At 47.0% G+C, this 19,001-nt stretch overlaps 1 protein-coding gene across 1 annotated transcript; it reads left to right on the top strand.

The window, feature by feature from the left end:
• Positions 1 to 5,279: 5,279 nt before the first annotated feature.
• RAB1A (RAB1A, member RAS oncogene family) lies at positions 5,280 to 18,910 on the top strand. Its single transcript, XM_058833888.1, has 6 exons — positions 5,280 to 5,680; positions 11,888 to 11,960; positions 13,988 to 14,083; positions 15,439 to 15,534; positions 16,517 to 16,648; positions 16,862 to 18,910. The coding sequence occupies exons 1-6, from the start codon at positions 5,295 to 5,297 to the stop codon at positions 17,057 to 17,059; spliced, it is 981 nt and encodes a 326-aa protein (XP_058689871.1). The 5' UTR covers positions 5,280 to 5,294; the 3' UTR covers positions 17,060 to 18,910.
• The last annotated feature ends 91 nt before the right edge of the window (positions 18,911 to 19,001 follow it).

Here is a 19,001-nt window from a genome sequence, read left to right as displayed (position 1 = left end):
TGTCTGTGAGGAGGTGAACCAAGGTCTGCAGCAGGAACAAAGGGTTCATTTGCTGGAAGGAGATAAGTGCTGTGAACAGGACATCAGGAGACAGAACCCTCAAAGCCCAACCTCTTGTTGCAGAGTTGTGGTCCAGAGCCTGAGCTGCCATTATAAAAACAAGCAGGCCAGATCCTCAGCTGGCACAGAGCTGCAGAAACTCAGCATATTAGCTCAAGCTGCATCTTCTTTATTGCTTGGGGCACTGAAGATCATGATTGAAAAGATGCCCAGGATGTAAGAGATGAAGTAAAGTGTACTGAATTTACCAGCAGCCTTAAGTAAAAGCCTAAGTTGCTTAATTTATCCTTGGAATCATTTTAGCAGTGAGCTTTTTTTACCTATCTTGTGGGTGCTGTCATAAATGGCCTGTGGGAACAGTGGAATTGTCATATCTGGACGTTTTTAAGAATATCACTATTGAGATTCAAATAGATGCAGCTGAAGCAGAGGAACTGAGGAGATCATCTCTTGGAGTCTCTTCTAACCTTATTTTTTGCATGATTTTAGCAAATCTATTCAGTTGCTGTCCTAAGCTGGCGATATTATCCTGCTTCCAGAGGCTTGTGTCCCAGAAACTCCAGCTCCCAAACCCCTCTACTTCCTCCATGGCTACTCATACAATACAACATGTGGTATTGTCAGTTTTGCAAAATATTGTGAAATCAAGATCTGAACTGTGGCAACAGTGTGAAGTAAAACAAAAAAGATATCAAAGTTAATAGGTAACCTGCTTATTACAGTGTTTCATGTCCTGCTCAACATAATTTTCTACTTCAAATTTGGCTGACAGTTGCCCTAAAAACACAAATGTGCTCACAGCAATACTGAAGCAAACTAGGCTTGAAGAAAGGAACCAGAACAAGGTGCTAGATCTCCTTCTAGGAGTTTCCCCAAAGAAATTTAGCTCACCAGGGTTGGACATCTGCTCCCTGAGCATCCTGCTATCGCTTCACATCCAAGTGCTCTTGACACTCCACCCTGCCAGTACCTCTTGTCTCCTGCCTGTGATTGGGACCAGTGTGAAACCTCGGGCTCCATTCCCCTCACTGTAGGAGGTGAAAGCACAGGCCAGATGTGCAGCCAAAGTGAGAGGTAGAGCTGGACATCAGCCGGTTCTTGCTGATTCACAGACCAGTAAATTCCCTTAAGCGATGTGTGATAGTGCACCAGCTCTGTTAAACAGTTCCAGAATATCATTGTCCTTGCCATGATTATTTTTCAGACATCTTACTACGTCTGAGTATGGATACATTTGTAGTTTCCCTGCCAAGGGTACCATAGGTCCATCAGCAACTTACTTCTCCCTTGCCCTTTACTTCCTAAATCAAGAATTAACAGGAAGAGTTTGTTGGCACTATTTTGGGTGTGCTGCCAACACATCTGAAACGGCCCGGTCATATTGTCTAAAAAACACTGGTAGCTGACAAGTCCTGCAGAGAAATGGTGCACATGGGAGGACTGTGAGCGAGGCAAGAGAGACGCTCTGCTATTGATAAGCTAAAATCAGTGTTTGTTCCCCAGCACTCCCAGGATCCAAGCAGCCAGTTGCAATGTTGTGTGTTCCTGGTGCCTGACCTTCTCCCGAGGCTGCTGTGCCTTTATCAGCCTGCGAGCTTCCCATTCCACGGACCAGACACTGAGAAGGGGGAAGGGAAAGGAAGGGCAGGGAAATGCAGGAGGGCAAATAAATTTATTACTTTTTATAAATGTATTACTTTTTTTCTTGTTTTTATTCACAGTCCAGGGAAAAGGACCTAGCAGGGGGAAATGATTTCTGAGCACTGCTGTGCTAACGTGACAGCTATATGGGCAGGCAGTTCTGGGTCAGAAGCTCAATTCCTCCTACCTTTGGTTCAAGAACTGTTATGCAGGGGAAGGAAAAACATTTCCAGGATAAAATTGTGGTAGAGTGCCAGATAGCACACTTGAAACCTTCCTTTGCCCTGTGACTGTGTGGTATGATTATATAGCTTAAAAATATGGATAATTTCCTAAAAAATAAGGGTAGAAAAGAAAGGCAGAATGGATCCTGTGCAGGTTGCTGCTCTCTGCAGGTGATCCCATCCCAGTCCCACTGACAGCCCCACGGCAGGGGAGGAAAGGGGGCTCTGTACTGCAATGCAAAACCTGCACTCATGCAGCTGTAACATTTCTTCTCCATCATCTGTGCTGTTTTTCCTCCTTCCTTTCCCCTCTTACACCTGATTGCTGCCACTGAAGCTTGCTTTCTCTTTCCCTCATCCTCTGTCCACTTGTCCCCTCATTCCTCAGAGCTCCTCTGGCATGGGCCTTTTGTGGCCTGGGGAGGAGAGAGATGGGAGCAGGGGAGGGCAGATCGCCTGGGTGGAACCAGGAACCAGCAGAGTTCAACCTCAAAAACACGAGTTACTGGGTCAGTAACTGCCCCAGGGTGGACAAGACTGAGGAAGTTGGTTACAGGTGGAGCCAGTCTGTGCTCATGGCTTTTCCTTGGCTGTTCTGGTAGAGCACTACAGCCCAAGCTGAAGGAAATTCTGCAGCTGATTTTCCTAACAGGATAAAATAAACCTCTCTTTCCAAAGGCAGAATTCAGCCCTGAAGGTATATGAATAACGTCCCCCTAACTGGCAGCTGATACTGCTCCCTGCATTACGCTCCTGTTAGCAGGAAACAAGTGAGGCCCCTCTGACCACTCAGTGGTTCAAAGTGTTCAGGACAAACCACAAATAACCCCTGAAGGCAGGAGGAGGGACAGAACAGAATGTGAAGAGGGTTATAAATCATCGCTGCGATCCCAGATAGGAACCAGGCAGGGGTCCTGAGCCTGCTCATCCAGTCAGACGGGTACACGTGCAGACATTCGGCTGCAGATGGTGACACCACAGCAGCAGGTGACCTCAGCCCACCACATGGGAAGCAGAAAGCCCCTCCTGCATCTCCTGCAGCGCTGGAGGAGACCCACTTCTTCTCTCTGCCCTTACACCCTGCAGCCATGGGCTGCTGCAGCTGCCACGCTGCCCAGTCACACAGATTAAATACGCTTTTAGACACGGAAGCTGTTATTTCTCTGAAATGAAACAGCTTCCCACACTCTTATTAACCTGTGCCCTACTTCAGAAGTAAATCTAATTTGCAATTTCATAGTTAGCTGGTGCTGGTGTTGGTTTGTCCTTGTGTCTTCTCTGATTTGGCTGGGTACATTTATGCAGCACCATATGTAGCAGAGTCCTATTTAATGTGGCTTGCGAGCATTATTCCTCACAACAGAGTGAGGAGTTGGGGTGCTTTTTGTTTCACTGGGGTAGAGAAAAGTTAAAGCACAAATGTTAAAAATGTCCCTGCAAAACCAATTTTTGTATTCAGCAGAGAATGAATTGCTGTCTGCTAAATGAAGTTTGTCATCTGGAGCATTCCTGCACATCTGGTCATCTTCCATGCATGGAGTGCCTAAAGAGAACTACTGTACCAGAGAGGAGAGCACATTTCAAAGGACTCGCTGGATTTCTGATGGCAAACATCAAGCAAAAACAGGCATTGTTTCACAGACACACAAAGTAATAGAGAAAGGGAAGTGGAAACTTCAGCAATGACCCCACAGAAACAACAGAACATACAGCAGTTTATGTGGTAGATTCAACTGCAGATTGCGTTACCTAACCAGCAGTGCTCACCAGAGAGAGCAGAGGAAACCCAAACCCTGTGTAAGCAGTGCTCACTGTTTCCTATTGCAGCCAGCACACTTTCTCGACTATTTGTAAGGAATTGAATGTAATTAAAACCTCGAAGACGTGTGCAGCATGAGTGACTTTTCTTCATCTTATTGTGGGGAGAAAAAGGAACAAGAGCACAATTTCAGTTCCACTGCAGCTTCAGCTCTATTCTGATGCTGTCCAGGTGAAAGACACCCATTCTTGTCAGTTATTCCAGTAGTCCCTGGGCATGGAGCACATTTAATATCTAGATGTCTGCAGTAACACCTCCCAGCTTGTAGCCCAAATCCTGCACACACACCCCTGCACGGGACATTTCAGTGATCTCACAGTCCATTTGCAGATTGTTCCTCCTGTCCTTTGAGCTGGTTGGAAGATAAACTTTGGTCAGGGTATTATACTATGCCCTTTGCAATGAAATAACGTCGGGTAATATGTATTTAGTGATGGGATTTAAATTCCCCAGCTGATTACAAGGAGCTGTTAAGACTTGTAGGGTTTAGCAGTGCCCTGTGTGCGAGTTGGAATGATGTGTACTGTTGCAGCGCTTGTGCTCTCTCTGATGCTGTTGAAAAGGCCAGGGCTTTGCTAGGAACAGACCTGAGAACATCAACAACTGAAGTGTCAGCAATACAATTCGCAATTCAGTGAGACTGTTACAAGTGGTTGACCAGAAAACCAGCCTCCCATCTGTGTAACCTTCCAGCTTTAACAGGTTGCTCACTCGGAGATCCCAGGCGTGTGGCAGTCTCTCCATGGCCACTTCCCAGCAGTCACTAGAGCCCAAAAATATTTACTGTGCCTAAAGAATGTAGCGAAATGTGATTAATGCTTTTAAAGAGGTTTTGATAAAAGATGCCATGGGAGATATTTTTTAATAAAAGATGCAAAAAGGGACAGTGACTTATTGACGTGAAGAACACAGGCCTCAGAGGAGCTACAGATGCCCTGTGCTGCTCCGGATGCGCTTCCCCCGTTCCGTGCCGAGGCTCCATCGCTGTCCGCCAGCGGCGCGGAGGGGAGCGGCGGAACGGGCGCCAGAGCGGGGTCTCCCTTTGCTCGCCGCCCCCCTGCCTGCGCAGGCCTGCCCGCATTCCCAGCGAGCCGTGTCCCGCACGCCGTTCCCTCCGGGGCTGCCTCCCCCGGCCCCCGCAGCCCGGGGCAAGGCCCTGCTGAGGCACTGACAGCGCGGCCGCCCGCGGGGCCGGGGCTCGCCTTGTGGCCCGCTGGGCGCCGAGCAAAGGGAACCATCGGGAGAAACGATGGCCTGCCCGGGCCGCACCGGGATGGACCGAGGCTGCTGGCAGAGATGGAGGAAGGGACGGGGGACGGAGCCCGGGCTGGAACCCGGGATGGAGCCCGGGATGGAGCCCGGCCGAGGCCCCGCCCCCGCCCCGCCTCGCGCGCGGAGGCCCCGCCCCCGCCCCGCCCGCGCCCTGACTCGCCCGAGTTGCCACGTCTGCCCGCTGACGTCACCCCCGGCCGGCGCCTTCCGACCAATCAGCGGCGCCGGCCGCCGCTCCGAGCCGACGGGGCCGAGGGAAGAAAGGCCGGCTACCGCGCATGCGCTGCCGCCGCCGCCGCGGCCGCCGGGAGAGCGAGTCCGCAGGAGGGGGCGCGGCCTGGAGGAGGCGGCGGCGCGGACTCGGTTTCCCGTCGCGCCCCGCGGCCGCCCCCCGGCCATGTAAGCGCTGCTCAGCGAGCGGCCGCCCCGTTTCCTGGTCGGGCTCCGGCGGCCATTTTGGGCTGAGGCGCAGCGCGGAGGCCGCGGAGCGGGCGCGGGCGGACGGGCCGAGCCGAGCGCCGGGCGATCGCGGCTCCCTCGGACCAGCGCACCGCGGAGCGCCTGCCTCGGCGGCGGGAGGTGCCGCCGCACCGCTCCCTCACAGCGCGCTCGCCGTCCCTCGGGCCGCGGGCCCCACGGACATGTCCAGCATGAACCCCGAATAGTGAGTGCGGGACGGGGCCGCCCCAGCGCCGCGCTGGGGGCGCCGCGGGGCGCGGGGGAACCGCGCTGAGCTCGCGGGTCCGAGGAGCCGAGTTCCCCCCCCCCCCCCCCCCGGTCCCCGCGGAGCCGCGCCCGGGCCCGAGCGGCGGCGGCGGGGGAGGAGGAGGAGGGGTGGGGGGCGGGAGGCAGCGCGGCCGCCCGGGGGTGGGTCCCGGCGGGCCGGTGGGGGGTGAAGGGTGTCCCCGGCGGGAACCGGCATCCGCCGCCACGGCAGCGCCGTGGGGCGCAGCCGCGGAGATTTTCCCGAACCTCGGGAATGCACATCGGGGCCTCGACTCCAACAAGTGACCGGGGGGACACCGGCACCCTGTGAAAGCCGATCCCCCCGGCCGGTGGCGGCTCCGTAGCCAGGGGTCCACCCTTCGCTTTAGCTGCAAGTCATGTGTGTGTCACATGGCTCTTGCAAAACACTTCTTGCCTATGTAGATTTTGCAACGCTGTGACTTGATAATAGAACGCTCTTGGGGCTGTTTCCAGCTGAAATAGCACCTGCTTAGAAAACCTGGTGACGACAGAAGGGGTTTTTGGGAGGGTCGTTGTGTGAGTATGGCCTTTTTCTTTAGTTGGCCTGCTCGAGAGTCGGGCTGTCTGAGCTCTCTGCCCAGGGGTTGTCTGTATTCTGGAAACTCGGGGAGCTGTATCCTGCCCACCAGGCTGTCGGGAGTAATAAACTTTATTTTGCTCAAGACTTTCTTGAGTTAGAGGAGGGACTTGGGCTTAGTTTAGAAAGCAGTTCAAAAAATCAGCTGCTGGGCTTCCAACCCTTTAGCTTTGTAGGGTGTGTTTAGGATCCTTTCACAGGTGCTGGCTTTGCTGGCACCCCACTTTGGGGTGGTGAAGCCCCTGTCCCACGTGATGCCACTGGAGTGGCTCTGGTACTGAAACGCACGTATGGTGTGACGTTGCTGCTCTGGATATCCATGGACTCTGCTCTTGGAAGACACCCACAATTTTGTCCTCATGGCTCACTTTTCCACACAGCTGAGGCTCCTGACCTGTGTGGCCATGGCTCCTGTGCTCTCCACTTATGTCAGTGGGGTTGGTTGCAAGCACTCTGAGTCCATTAAAATCACCTGAGGAGCAAACAAGTAGTCATGGGCTAGTGAGGGAGTTGGTGACACCCAGGAGGTACAGCCAGGAACTCGAGTTACATCTTGGCAAGATTACATCACAAACTTGCTGGTGTAGCTTTGGAAAACACCAAAACAGTAGCTGGAGGTGGGCAGTGGATTAAAAAAAACAACAAACTGCTGGTGCCCCATGGTCCTAATGGCTCTCAAGAGTTAAACTCAAAGTTACCTTGCAGACTGTTGAGCTTTATAGTGGGAAAACTGCCTGCAGAGTGTTAGGCCGCTAAGAGAAATAAGTTCGAGGGGGCTTTTTCCATAGATTTTTTTTTTTTTCTTTCTTGCAGTCTGTCAGCCCTCTAGTCTGGTACAGAGGGTTGTTCCCTGCAACGAAGTACTGAATGCTGAGGACAGTGTTTTCAGAGAGACTCATTCTCAGTGAAGAGTGCTTGGTCCTGGTGGTGAGCACAGCCGAGTTTCTTGAAAGTGAAACAAAGAGGAAAAGCTGTAGTTTGAGATTAACTCGCAGTGTTAAACTGACGCTTCCTGAGAGGGTGGTGTCAGCAGGATGAGGGGAGGAGATGGGAAGGGTGTGGTGAGATGGACAGAAAATACCTGTCACTGTGATGTGTGTGCTTGGATCCCTGTTAAAACAGGAGTAAGATTTACGAGATTATGACATTGCTCCTTCTATTTCCCTATAAGAGGTACATCCATTTTTCCTCTCAGAAGTGCCTTGCCTATAATGTAACACATTCTCACTTCCCTATCACAGCTTCAGATCAGGTTGCAGCCCCAAATCCTCTCTCCTGGCCAGAACTCTGTCAGAAGTCAGTGGGATTGCTAGTTAAAATTTCTAACTAAAGACTTACTTCCTTCAGCTTTCCTGCTAAAGCTGCAGGGTTAGATACTGCTCATGCAAAGGTCTGAAGGGGAATTGTGCTTCTGAGAGCCTCCTCGAAGCTTCAGGGCTGTGGGACGGCCGAGTGGACTGTTAATTTTTAGATTGAGTGAAGGAGCTGAAAAGGGGTGGATGAGATTATAAAATTAGTGTTTGGAAGCCAAATTCTGAAAACACCTGCCCAGCCAGCACTGGGATGTGTTCCCTCTGTTCCTCCCTCCCTGGCGGTGTTTGAGTGAGCAAAATGTCAATATTGACTCTGTTGTGACTAGATCATGTCAGGTTCAGCATTTCCTGCCCTTCTGCAACTTGCCTGTAGCGTAAACACGCTGGTGGTGCACAGTGCATAGCAGCCAAGTGGTATCAAGAGTTAATCTTGATCAGATCAGTGTTCTGCCTGGGTCTTGTTCTAGATACCTTCCAGCACAGATGAGAAAACTCAGTGGGTTTTGGAGCAAATCTTGGGGGGTCTTTTTACATTTTTCAGACGTGTTTGGGAATACCAGTGAGTTGGGTTTCAGTCTTTGGGTGATAGTGGTTAGTAGATGACAATTGAGTGACAGCTCCTGGGTTGCTGTAATTATCTGAAAGCGTTTGTGTTCTAACCTTTCTAAACAGCAATCTGCCATGTAAAGTGGCATTGTGTCTTCTGGATTCTGTTTACTTACACAAGCAGTGTGTAATCAGAGTGACAGTCATGCTCCTCTTCCAAATTTCTGGGGTGGTAGAGGAGTGGGGACTGAGGCTGCCCTGAGTACTTGTTTACAGTAAACCTGCAGCTGACATCAGTGATTAAAGCCAATTCCAGCAGTTCCTTGCTGCAGACAGATGACTACCTAGCCTTGTCTGTTTTGGCATAAAACCTCCCTGGCATTTAAAAAATCCCTACATGCCTCCTTGTATAAATTAGATAAACAATAGTATCTTAGAGGCCCACGGGTCCCTTGCTCCACACAGTTTTGGCCAGGTCTCTCCTCAACTCGATTTCCTGGTTTTCTGCTGAACTTGCTGATGTGGGACATGTGTGTATCAAGAGGATGCTGCACTGCTCAAAACATCAACAGGGCTGTTTTGGAGGTGCCTTTTTTTTTTTTTTTTCTTGGCAAGAGGCAGTTACATTTAACATCTTTGTCCTTTATCTCTGGCAAGAGGAAGTTACGGGGAGGATTTGAAAGCCTCACTCTTACTCACCGTACCCACCTTGCTGCACATGCTCTTCCAGTGTGCTGTTATAAACAACCCAAGTATGAGTGGCTTATGTAAATGGTGACAAATAATTGAATGATTAACCTGAATTCCCACTGTCTCCCAAGGAACATGGAGAAGGCTGTGCTGCATAGCTCAGCCAGCTTTATGAAGGCTCCCTAAACTGGAGGAGATGATGAGTTTTAAGTATCCCAAGTTAAAAGAGCAAAATTCAGTGGCTTCAGAAATGTTTGTGTGGCTCTTCAGGAGTAAATACCATATAACCTGTGTGGCTTTTTGGATGCATTGCTACAGTTGAACCCCTTTACCCAAATATTCTATTGGTGTAGCTCAGTCTAGAAATAGGTTTCTGCAAATTTTATTTGATTTAAACTGTTGCCATACCCAAGAGCTGTCTCAAGCGTTGCACTCTGTCTAACAAACTGCACATTTGGTTCTTTTGGCCCTAAATGGGCACCTTCTATATTTTGAAAGGTCTTGGGAGCTGTATCTTTTAAGGCTGTAGTTGGAAGGGAAGGAACTATAATATTGGAATATGGAGTGTTCTAAAAAATTAAAACCCTAAGTTCCTAAAGTCTTACTTATATTATTCCCAAACTGATGAAAGTCTTACCACCAAAATTAGGTTTTTGTGACACAACACCCGTTTCTAAGGTCAGAGACAGAGCTAACTCAGTAAAGGCTGTTTCCAGCTGTGCTGGTGTTGGCCCTGGTTTTGGTGGGGATGAGGCAGGTGGCTTACACCACTGTATGTCTCCGTGGTTCTGGAAATACTGAAGCCCAAAGTGAGGGAACAGCTGAATAGCAAAGATATCAAACCCAGTTTGGCTTCTGAGTTCTTGTTGTATTATCACAACATTTGTTCTGTGTACACACTGTTACTGTTCCTGTTTTCTGCTGAAGAGTAAGAGATTTAATGGGTAGGTTTGGCTGGGAGCTGCTCTTAGCACGAGGAGTAACAGAGTTTTCATGTTTGGGGCCTGGGGAAACCTGAATTACTCTTGGAAGCAAGTGGAGGTTTTTAAGTGGATCTCAGACCTATGGCTGAAGCCTTATCTCCACCAGGAAGGAGATACTTTTTTCCCCACTAATTTTAATGAAGACAATACAGTGCTAATATTCATGTGTTAATATTCTCAAGGGGATTATAACATGCTGCAAGCTGAAAGTAATAATTTGAGTTCAGGATTGCTGAAAATTCTCTGTTTGTGGGGGACTGAGCAACCCAAACTTCCTGCTGGAGTTGGAAGGAGCTGAGTGAAGCCTGAGGCACAGTGGAGGGGAAGAAGGCATAGGTGTAACAGTGGACTGGGTCCTGGAACCCTCCTACTTTTCCTTGGTCTCCGGGTTGCAGAGTTTCTGCTGCCCTCCGGAACCAAACTGTTACTGGGGGTGAGAAGTTTTCTGGTCTGTAACAGTGCTTCAGGCAGCTTGAACCTGTTGAGATGTGAGCATTGTGGGGTAATGTAACATACATCCCCTGAACAGTTTGGGTTAATTGTCATTCTCCTAAAGCCATCGTGCCCTGTGGTAGTACATGGCTTGACAGGTGGAGTGGTGAATTCTGTGACTGTAAACTGCTGGCTATCCTTTGACTTTTTTTTTTTTTTATGCCTTTAGTGCTTTTACACTGCTAGGAAAGGTTAGGAAAGGTTGCATTTTAAGGATTGGGTTATCAGTTATACATTTAGCACCTCTGACTCCTCTCTAGGCTTGGCAGAAGTGCTGCAGAGACTGGAGGTTTCAGCTGGGTGTGTTCTGCAGCCTGGGCCCAGCCAGGTGAGAGGCACTTGGGCCCTTGAGCAGAGGAGTGGTGAGAAGCCGTGGTTGGCCATCTGCTTGGCTGTTATCAGCTGGGGATGGATGCAGTTTCCTGGCTGGATCCCTGCCAACCAGAGGCAGTGGCGATTCTAGGGAATAATAGGTGGGGACAGTTGACTTCAGGCACTTCACATATCCTTAAACTTTACTCGCCTTGCTTAAGTGGGCATAAAAATATGGCTGTAGAACTGCTGTGGTTAAGTGGGAACAGGACTTAGTCCTGGCCATTACAGGGCTGAAGAGTTGTCAGCTGAGAATTAGTTAGCGTAGTACTTGAGAAGCAGAAAAAGTGTAAGTGGTGGGTTGTTTTTTTCCTCTGTTACTTGTTCTCTAGCATGAAATTTCCCCATTAGTCTTAGGACTAACACAAAAACTCATATTTTGCCAACTTCACTACTCTTTGAAGTGTAAATATAGGCTGGTCGGTGACAGTGTGATTATTCTTTAATGTTGGGAGGACTCAACATGAAGCACAAGATTTGTTAATTCTTCCACTATACCTTGAGAATTACTAATACCACACCTGCCATCTCCCAGAGATGTATCCTCATCTGGAAATGACTTGAGCTTTGCTTTAATTCCTGGAAGGCAGGTGTGGTAGTGGTCACTGCTCATAGTCTGTTGTGGAAGGTGGATATTCAGTTGTGCTGTTGCATTCTGCTGGAACTTCAATATGAGGAAAGAAATGGCTGGGTTTGGCAGCTCCCTGATGTTGGTGAAGCTGGGCAGTGGAATCAAACCTCTGAGTCCAGAGAGCAAAGATAATGGCCCTGGAGGGCAGCAGGCTGTTACCACCACCTGTGTGTTATTTGAGTCACTCAGCCAAACAAGGGGGCTTGCACTCAATTGCAAAGCACGATTTTCATCTCAGCTAGACCACAAAGGGCTGAGGTAGGACTGTGGGAGTAATTTGCCAGGAAGGCACAGTTCCACACAACAATGCTGTGTTCAGAGCATCTGCCTCATACTTCTCTTACCAAGTAAATTGTGAATTTCTAAACTGAATACAGAAACTTGGAGTTGTAGGTGATTTCCCTAGCAGTGAATTAATTTACCCTTCTCAAAAGTCATAATATACTGGCTGTAAGGAACTTCATTCTTGACAGCATTTTTCAGTAAGTGACCTAATTTTTTTTTTTTTTCCCTTCTGCAGTGACTATTTATTCAAGCTACTTCTGATTGGAGACTCCGGTGTTGGGAAATCTTGCCTTCTACTTAGGTTTGCAGTAAGTGATCATGCTTGGCAACTATGTAAAAGAGGCACTTAGCAAGAGCTTCCCTTCAGGTAGTAGGACTGATGTCTGACGGGCCTGGTAATACCAAAGAATAATTATAGCATTGCAAACTCCTCCTGTCTTCTGAATTTGTGTCTATCTGATTTCATTGTTTGACTAAATTGGAAAGAAATAACATCAATATGTCCAGCTAAGGTTAATTCTAATTTTTCTGTTACTTGAGAACAAGATACCCTAATTTAACTTCCATCATTACAGTAGTGGTAGAATGCTGAGGATGGAAGGAATTCTGGGGCTGTGTCATTAGGCATGAAGAGTACAGACCTTGATCAATTACTACTTGATAAGAACATTTCAGCCAGATGAAGTTTGATATCTGCAGTAGAAAGACCTACCAGTTGTTCAGTCAGAGAAGTAATGTAAATAATACTCTAGGAATAACAAGACCTTCTACTTTATTTAGTGAATGTTATATTTGCTGGTGAACTGTTCTGGCTCTAGTTTTCCTGACAACAAGAAAATGCAAAATGGGTTTGACAGCTCTTAGTAGAAAAAGCTGAAGTCCAGTGAACTTCTTATCTCTGTCTATGCCAAAGTGCAGCTTTACGTTGCCATGGAGGAGAGGAGGAGAAGCAGGATATGGGGCATGAACTTAGAAACTTGAGTGTGACACTACTGCAAGATGATGGCTTCGTTTTCACAGCCTGAGAAATTCCTCTGGGCACCTCTGGAAGGAGCCTGTTGTACCTGATGTTATGAATGGGAAATGGTGATCTGGGTGTACAGACAGCCTCAGTTAAAGCCATTGTGGCTGCTGTTGGTACCAGGATGAACACCTGCTCTGCTCACAGTATGGAGGCACTGGTTTGGAAGTGACACCACAGCTGGAGCAGCACTCTCAGAGCAGTCTAGCCTGCTTCTCCTGCAGTTACTTTTAAATTTATTTTGGCTTCATGTGAATAATCCAAATTTCCTTTTTTGATAGCAAACTTAAGTTTGTGCTCTGTTATCTGGTGTTTCTTCAACTGAGTAGCCTTTTCCTCTTGAGATGTGTTTTTCCAACTAAGCTGTTTTTACCGTGACATAAGGAATTACCACAGCATACCACACCTGTGTTTTCTTGCTGCTGTAGGTTAAATTTCTTCAGGCTTTTCAAACGTACCCTTTGGAGTACTGAAATGTTAAGGAAATAAATGTCATGTCATTCTGAAAGGCTTAATGCTTTATTCTTACTTGGACGCATTACCTAAGATATCTTCCATTCACAGCCCAGAGGAATCCCTTGCTTTTGTGATACCTACTGGTTGCATAAAGCCTTTTGTGGTACATTGTACCTGAAGTTCTATCCTTTGGGTACTTTAGGAATAGAAACTTCCTTCATGCTGACAAGCTGACAATCACTAGAAGGTAGCAAAGGCTGACCCAGCAGTTCCTGTGTGCCTTAAGGCCTGTTGGAGACTGCAGCCAGGTCCCTGCAAGCTGCTGAAGCAGTGTTTTCCCTCCTGTATCAACACAGGCTGCAGAGCAGAGGCCTCAGCACAAGTGCTCCAGCTGTAACTCTAACCTGCCTTAGCAACCAGCTGCAGCAGCAGAGGATCTGACACTCAGGTGTGACTGAGACAGAGCCTCTGACTTGTTCTAGGTAGCTGCTGTGTAACACAGATGAAGAACCATCAAAGGAAAATAAATATGGGATGTGTTTCAATAACCTAAGTGGTTATTGTAAGTAACTCTTCAGTCTGAAGCAAAGACTGTTTTTTATGCTGCAGCTCACAAGGACTGACATAACAGGATTTCCAGAAAAGAGGTTTTTTTGACTGGTTTTTGAAACACAAGTCTGGTTGGTGCTTTTAAAAGGTGCAGAATTTTTGAAAAGTAAATACTTGGTGGAAGACTTTGCCATGAGACATCAGGCTGGTTTTACAAGGAAATTAAGTTTTGTCTGATTGGTGCATAATGAAGTAGGTGACTGCAGAAGAAGTGCAGCTGGCTTGACTTATGTTCACTCTCTCTCCTAGGATGACACGTACACAGAAAGTTACATCAGCACGATTGGTGTGGACTTCAAAATCAGAACTATAGAACTAGATGGGAAAACAATCAAGCTTCAGATAGTAAGTAGTACTTACCAACTCCTGTGTGCTTCAGTCTGTTGGGGCACAGAGTTATAGCTATTGGTGGTCATCTTTGTACTTTAAAATGCATTCAAACACAAGGGATATTTTCCCTGTTACAAGAGGCGAGGCAGTTTTCACAAAATTATCCACAATCTGCCCTTAAAGAAGGCTGCTTAATATCAAGGCTGTTTGCCTGGAAGAGGAGATTCTGTGCTGGAGTGCCCTCATGTCAAAACTGGTGCAGTTCTGCAGTATTTAGCCAGGATTTGTGTAAGTGCAGGAATACCACACAGTTGTCCAAGATGCCTGAATTCCACAGCAGCTGTTACTACCAGGCTGCACTGTCTTAAGTGCTGGAAACTGCTTTTGTTGACCTGAATGGAAAAACTGACACAAAGGCTTGTAACTGGTCTGGCTGCCTTAGCACTGGGCAGTGTTTTCTGGTTATGCTTTTGGCCTTTCACTTGGAATAAACAGGGGAAGAGACTTGGCAATTCTTTAATCTTGAAGCAGTCTAAAAGGGTGACTGGTGTGATGAAATCTAATATCTGTGCAAGGTCAGACAATCCTTGTCAGCCCCTGCTTCCAGCTCAAGCAGAGGCTCTCAGAACTTGAAGGCAATGACTCAGGGATTCAGTGTTGTGGAGCAGAGTCCAGCTTACAGCCAGAAGCCTGAGCCTCCAGACTCTAATGTAACTGTCCTGAGTACAGAGCAGCCCACTAGGAATGCTGTCACTGCTGAAATCTGTCTGTCTGTTTTTAATACACAGACAGCCCTGTTCTTGACACAGCTCCAGGGAGAGAAATATTTGGGCGAGTCCTGCTTATGTCCTGGGTGGGAGAAGAGGTCAAGCACCTTATGTCCTTCCTTAACTCTCGCAGCAGGAAAAGGGAACCAAGTTTGGCTTGAGTTGTTGCCTTAAATACCTTTGCTGAAGCCTGTGTGCCAAGGAAGTTGAAGGGAGTGGTCATGTTAGAGACCTGCAGCTCCCTGACCTTATTCCTAGCAGGTTTTCAAGTCCTGGCATGTGTTTGCTCTTCTGACCACTGAACCGTGGCTTCTTCATGGGTCAAAACTGCTTAATGTTTTCCCCAGAGAGATCTCTTGACTACACTTGGTTGAAACCAAACAAATGAGCACTTTTGAAAAGGACGTACAGAGTGTAATTCTCAGTTAAAATACATGATCTCAAATCCTGTTTGATGCATACAGCTTCAGAGCCACTGCTGTAGCTGTGGCATGGATGTGGTTGTAGTTGGATGGCTGCTCTGCTGAGCTGTGTTTCTGGAAGCTGATGTAGAGCACTGGCTCAGCCACACTGCAGGAGCTGACCCTGTCACTTGTCTTGCAGTGGGACACGGCGGGACAGGAGCGGTTTCGGACTATCACTTCCAGTTACTATAGAGGAGCTCATGGCATCATAGTTGTGTATGATGTTACAGATCAGGTACGTGTTAAACCTGTGCCTGCAGAGTTTCTCCAGGCTGATGAGTAAATTGGGAATTATAAGAGCTGGGCACATCCTAAGGAGACAGTGACACAGTTTTACAGGCTGTGTTAAGACTTACCAAGCTAAATGTATGTGTGTTTGCCTCTGGTTTGGCAAATACAATAGAACACAGAAATAAAGAATTTGTGGCTCCTAAGCAATTGTATCTTAGGCTTGACCTAAAATTTGGTGAGCAGGTAACTGATTGTTCTGTGTGAATACGTCTCACCCTGCCTTTGGTAGCAGGAAGTCTGAGTTACTGATGGAAGATGATGAAAGATTTCTGAATGTACTTGAACTGTGGTCTGCAGTGAAGACCGGCATTTGGAACAGAAAATTATCAGCCTGTGTGCAGGATACAACTGAGCCAGTGTTTTCTCTGAAAGGATCTCTGAAAAACTGGTGCAGTTGTTTGAAGGGCACTTGGAAAGTATAGGGTTTCCTGAATTAATAGAAAAAGAACGCTTGTGTTCAGTCAACAACTGGAATATCAGTCCAGCATTTCTGGAGTCAGAGGTTGTTCCAGCATATCTGCAACAAGGTAGCTTGCACCTAATACCTGATGCTTTGTAAATATGTGGGATGCATCTATTTTCAGCTGTGTGCCGTGTCTCTTACCTCTGCTACAGGAGGAGGAAGAGTCCCAGGTGGTAGAAGATGTTGACTATTCAATATGTGGAGCAGGGAAAAGTGACAGGGGGAAGAGTACAGGAAGGGCTGATTGTGTAGGGCTGGGAACGGGAGCTCTACGGGCCCTGTGGTGACTGACCTGTCCTGGGGCCATCAGGAGAGTTGGGCAGCATTAGAGGGTCCTCTCCCACGGTTGTGAATCACATGGATAAGTGCAGTTCTTCATGCTCTTTCCTGGTCATGACCACAGGAATAGTGCTGAACTTTGCTCTTTATCAAGGGCCTTGCTTACAGATTTCTTATCTCCTAGGAGTCTTTCAATAATGTCAAGCAGTGGCTGCAGGAGATAGACCGTTATGCCAGTGAAAACGTCAACAAGTTGTTGGTGGGGAACAAGTGTGATCTGACCACAAAGAAAGTAGTAGACTATACAACAGCAAAGGTATGTTGGGGCTCATGTGTTTGCTTGGCTGAGCCCCTGCTTGGGTTTGTCATGCACCGATGTTCCAGTGCAGAGAGGTGTCCTGGTGCCAGAAATGGGGGCAGTTTAATGACCCCCTGCCCTGCAAATCATCCTCAGACTGGAGATGGGGTGTGGGGAGGGATCCAGGAACCTGCAGTATGAGCTTACTGTTCACTATTTCTCGATTTGCAGGAATTTGCAGATTCTCTTGGAATTCCGTTTTTGGAAACCAGTGCAAAGAATGCCACAAATGTAGAACAGTCTTTCATGACCATGGCTGCCGAGATTAAAAAACGAATGGGTCCGGGAGCGACAGCTGGTGGTGCAGAGAAGTCCAATGTTAAAATTCAGAGCACTCCAGTCAAGCAGTCTAGTGGAGGTTGCTGCTAAAACTTGCCTCCCCCCTTTTGTCTCACAACAATGAATTTGCAATCTGAACCCAAGTGAAAAAAAAAAAATTGCCTGAATTGTACTGTATGTAGCTGCACTACAACAGATTCTTACCGTCTCCACAAAGGTCAGAGATTGTAAATGGTCAATACTGACTTTTTTTATTCCCTTGACTCAAGACAGCTAACTTCATTTTCAGAACTGTTTTAAACCTTTGTGTGCTGGTTTATAAACGTGTAATCCTTGTTGCTTTTCCTGATACCAGACTGTTTCCTGTGGTTGGTTAGGATGTATTTTTGTTTTGATGTTTCTATTGGCATGTTTAGATGTCAGGTTTAGTCTTCTGAAGATGAAGTTTAGCCATTTTGTATCAAACAGCACAACAGTGTCTGTCACTTTCCATGCATAAAATTTAGTAAGATATATGTAAGATCTGATTTGCTAGTTCCTTCTTGTAGAATTATAAATGGAGAGATCACACTATCTGATTAATAGTTTCTTCATACTCTGCATATAATTTGTGGCTGCAGAATATTGTAATTTGTTGCACAATATGTAACAAAACTGAAGAAATGTTTAATAAATATTGTACTTATTGGAAGTAATATCAAACTGTATGGTGATAAATATTGTCTTAATTTGTATGGCTAAGGGGGAAATCAGGCTTGCATTGTGCACAAAACAACATATCTATGTGTGCAGCCATGGCTCTCAGACCTTCCCTGCAACTCACCCAGTGACTGTGGCCCCAAAGCCTGAGCTGTCTTGGTGCTTAAGGCACGAGTGCTGTACCAGAAACACCCAGCCAAGGTTCATGAGGCATAACGCACTCTGAATGTACAACAGTTCCCTAACTTAGTCTTGGAACTTAATTTATTTCTCAAGGACTCGAGGTAGGGAATTCCCGTCGGTTTTGCATAGCAGGGGAGAGAACAGTATTTCCCTAACGTGAATGATTTCAGTGTAACCTTGAGGAGGTATAACTTTCTACCAGTATATTATGTCTTTTCTATATACTGTTAATTCCATCCTCTTTTAATCAATATCTTCTGATTTAGTGCAACAGCTTAGCTTCTATTCCCTTCTGCAGCGAGGCACCAGGAGGGTGACATGGGGATAGCAAGGCCCCCACCAAACTGTTGCTCAAAGTAGGCGCTTTCTCAAACAATTTGGAACTAACCAGCAGCCAAGAGGTTTTGGATGGTGTGTGATTCTTTGTACAGAGCTAATCAAATCATTAGTGCCTGATGTCTAGCTAAAAGCCACAGGAAAGCTAGCCTATAACACTTCCTATACATGTAAAATTGTTCAGCTTTATCTAAACTCAAATGTTCAGCCTATTCTGTAAATAGTCTCATGTTTGAAAGACCATGTAACATTCCCCTAGTAGTAAATACACCCTGTGATAGTAAAAATATAGCCTAGGTATGTTGTGAGGTATAAACTAAAACTGGTGCAAATATCCTCTGATTTTTTTTTGGGGGGGGGGGTGACTTTGGCTAACAGCTTTCTTCAACATAGTTGCATAAATCAACAGGCAATTGTAATACATAAAGTATTGTCATGGTTAAGTTGAACTCTTCCACTTGAGACCTTCACAATAAAGTGATGTGCTTTCTAGTAGAGATGTGCTTGTTGGTATAATTCATTATAAATGTGACCTGCTGCTCCTCAGGAGCAGAAGGAGCAGTGAGCACTGCTGAGATCAGGAAGTGAAGCAGAAGGAGGTGTGTTGAGGGTAAAACATCTTCCCTGCAGAGAGTGCACAAATGAACTTCAATGTCGAGATGCCTGCTACATACTATCCAAACCAATGTTAATATATACAGTAATAAAAGCATTGCAAAACCAGTTGGGCTACACCAGGTGTTTGGTGGTTCTTTGTTTCCCCCTCAGACACAAATGGGTCACTGGGCTGGTGCTGTTCCATGCTGAAGCCTGG

The sequence above is a fragment of the Poecile atricapillus genome, chromosome 3 (assembly GCF_030490865.1).
Source record: "Poecile atricapillus isolate bPoeAtr1 chromosome 3, bPoeAtr1.hap1, whole genome shotgun sequence".
NCBI classification, from domain to species: Eukaryota; Metazoa; Chordata; class Aves; order Passeriformes; family Paridae; genus Poecile; species Poecile atricapillus.
Note: the sequence above shows the minus strand (reverse complement) of the source record. Positions and strands in the feature narration are given on the sequence as shown.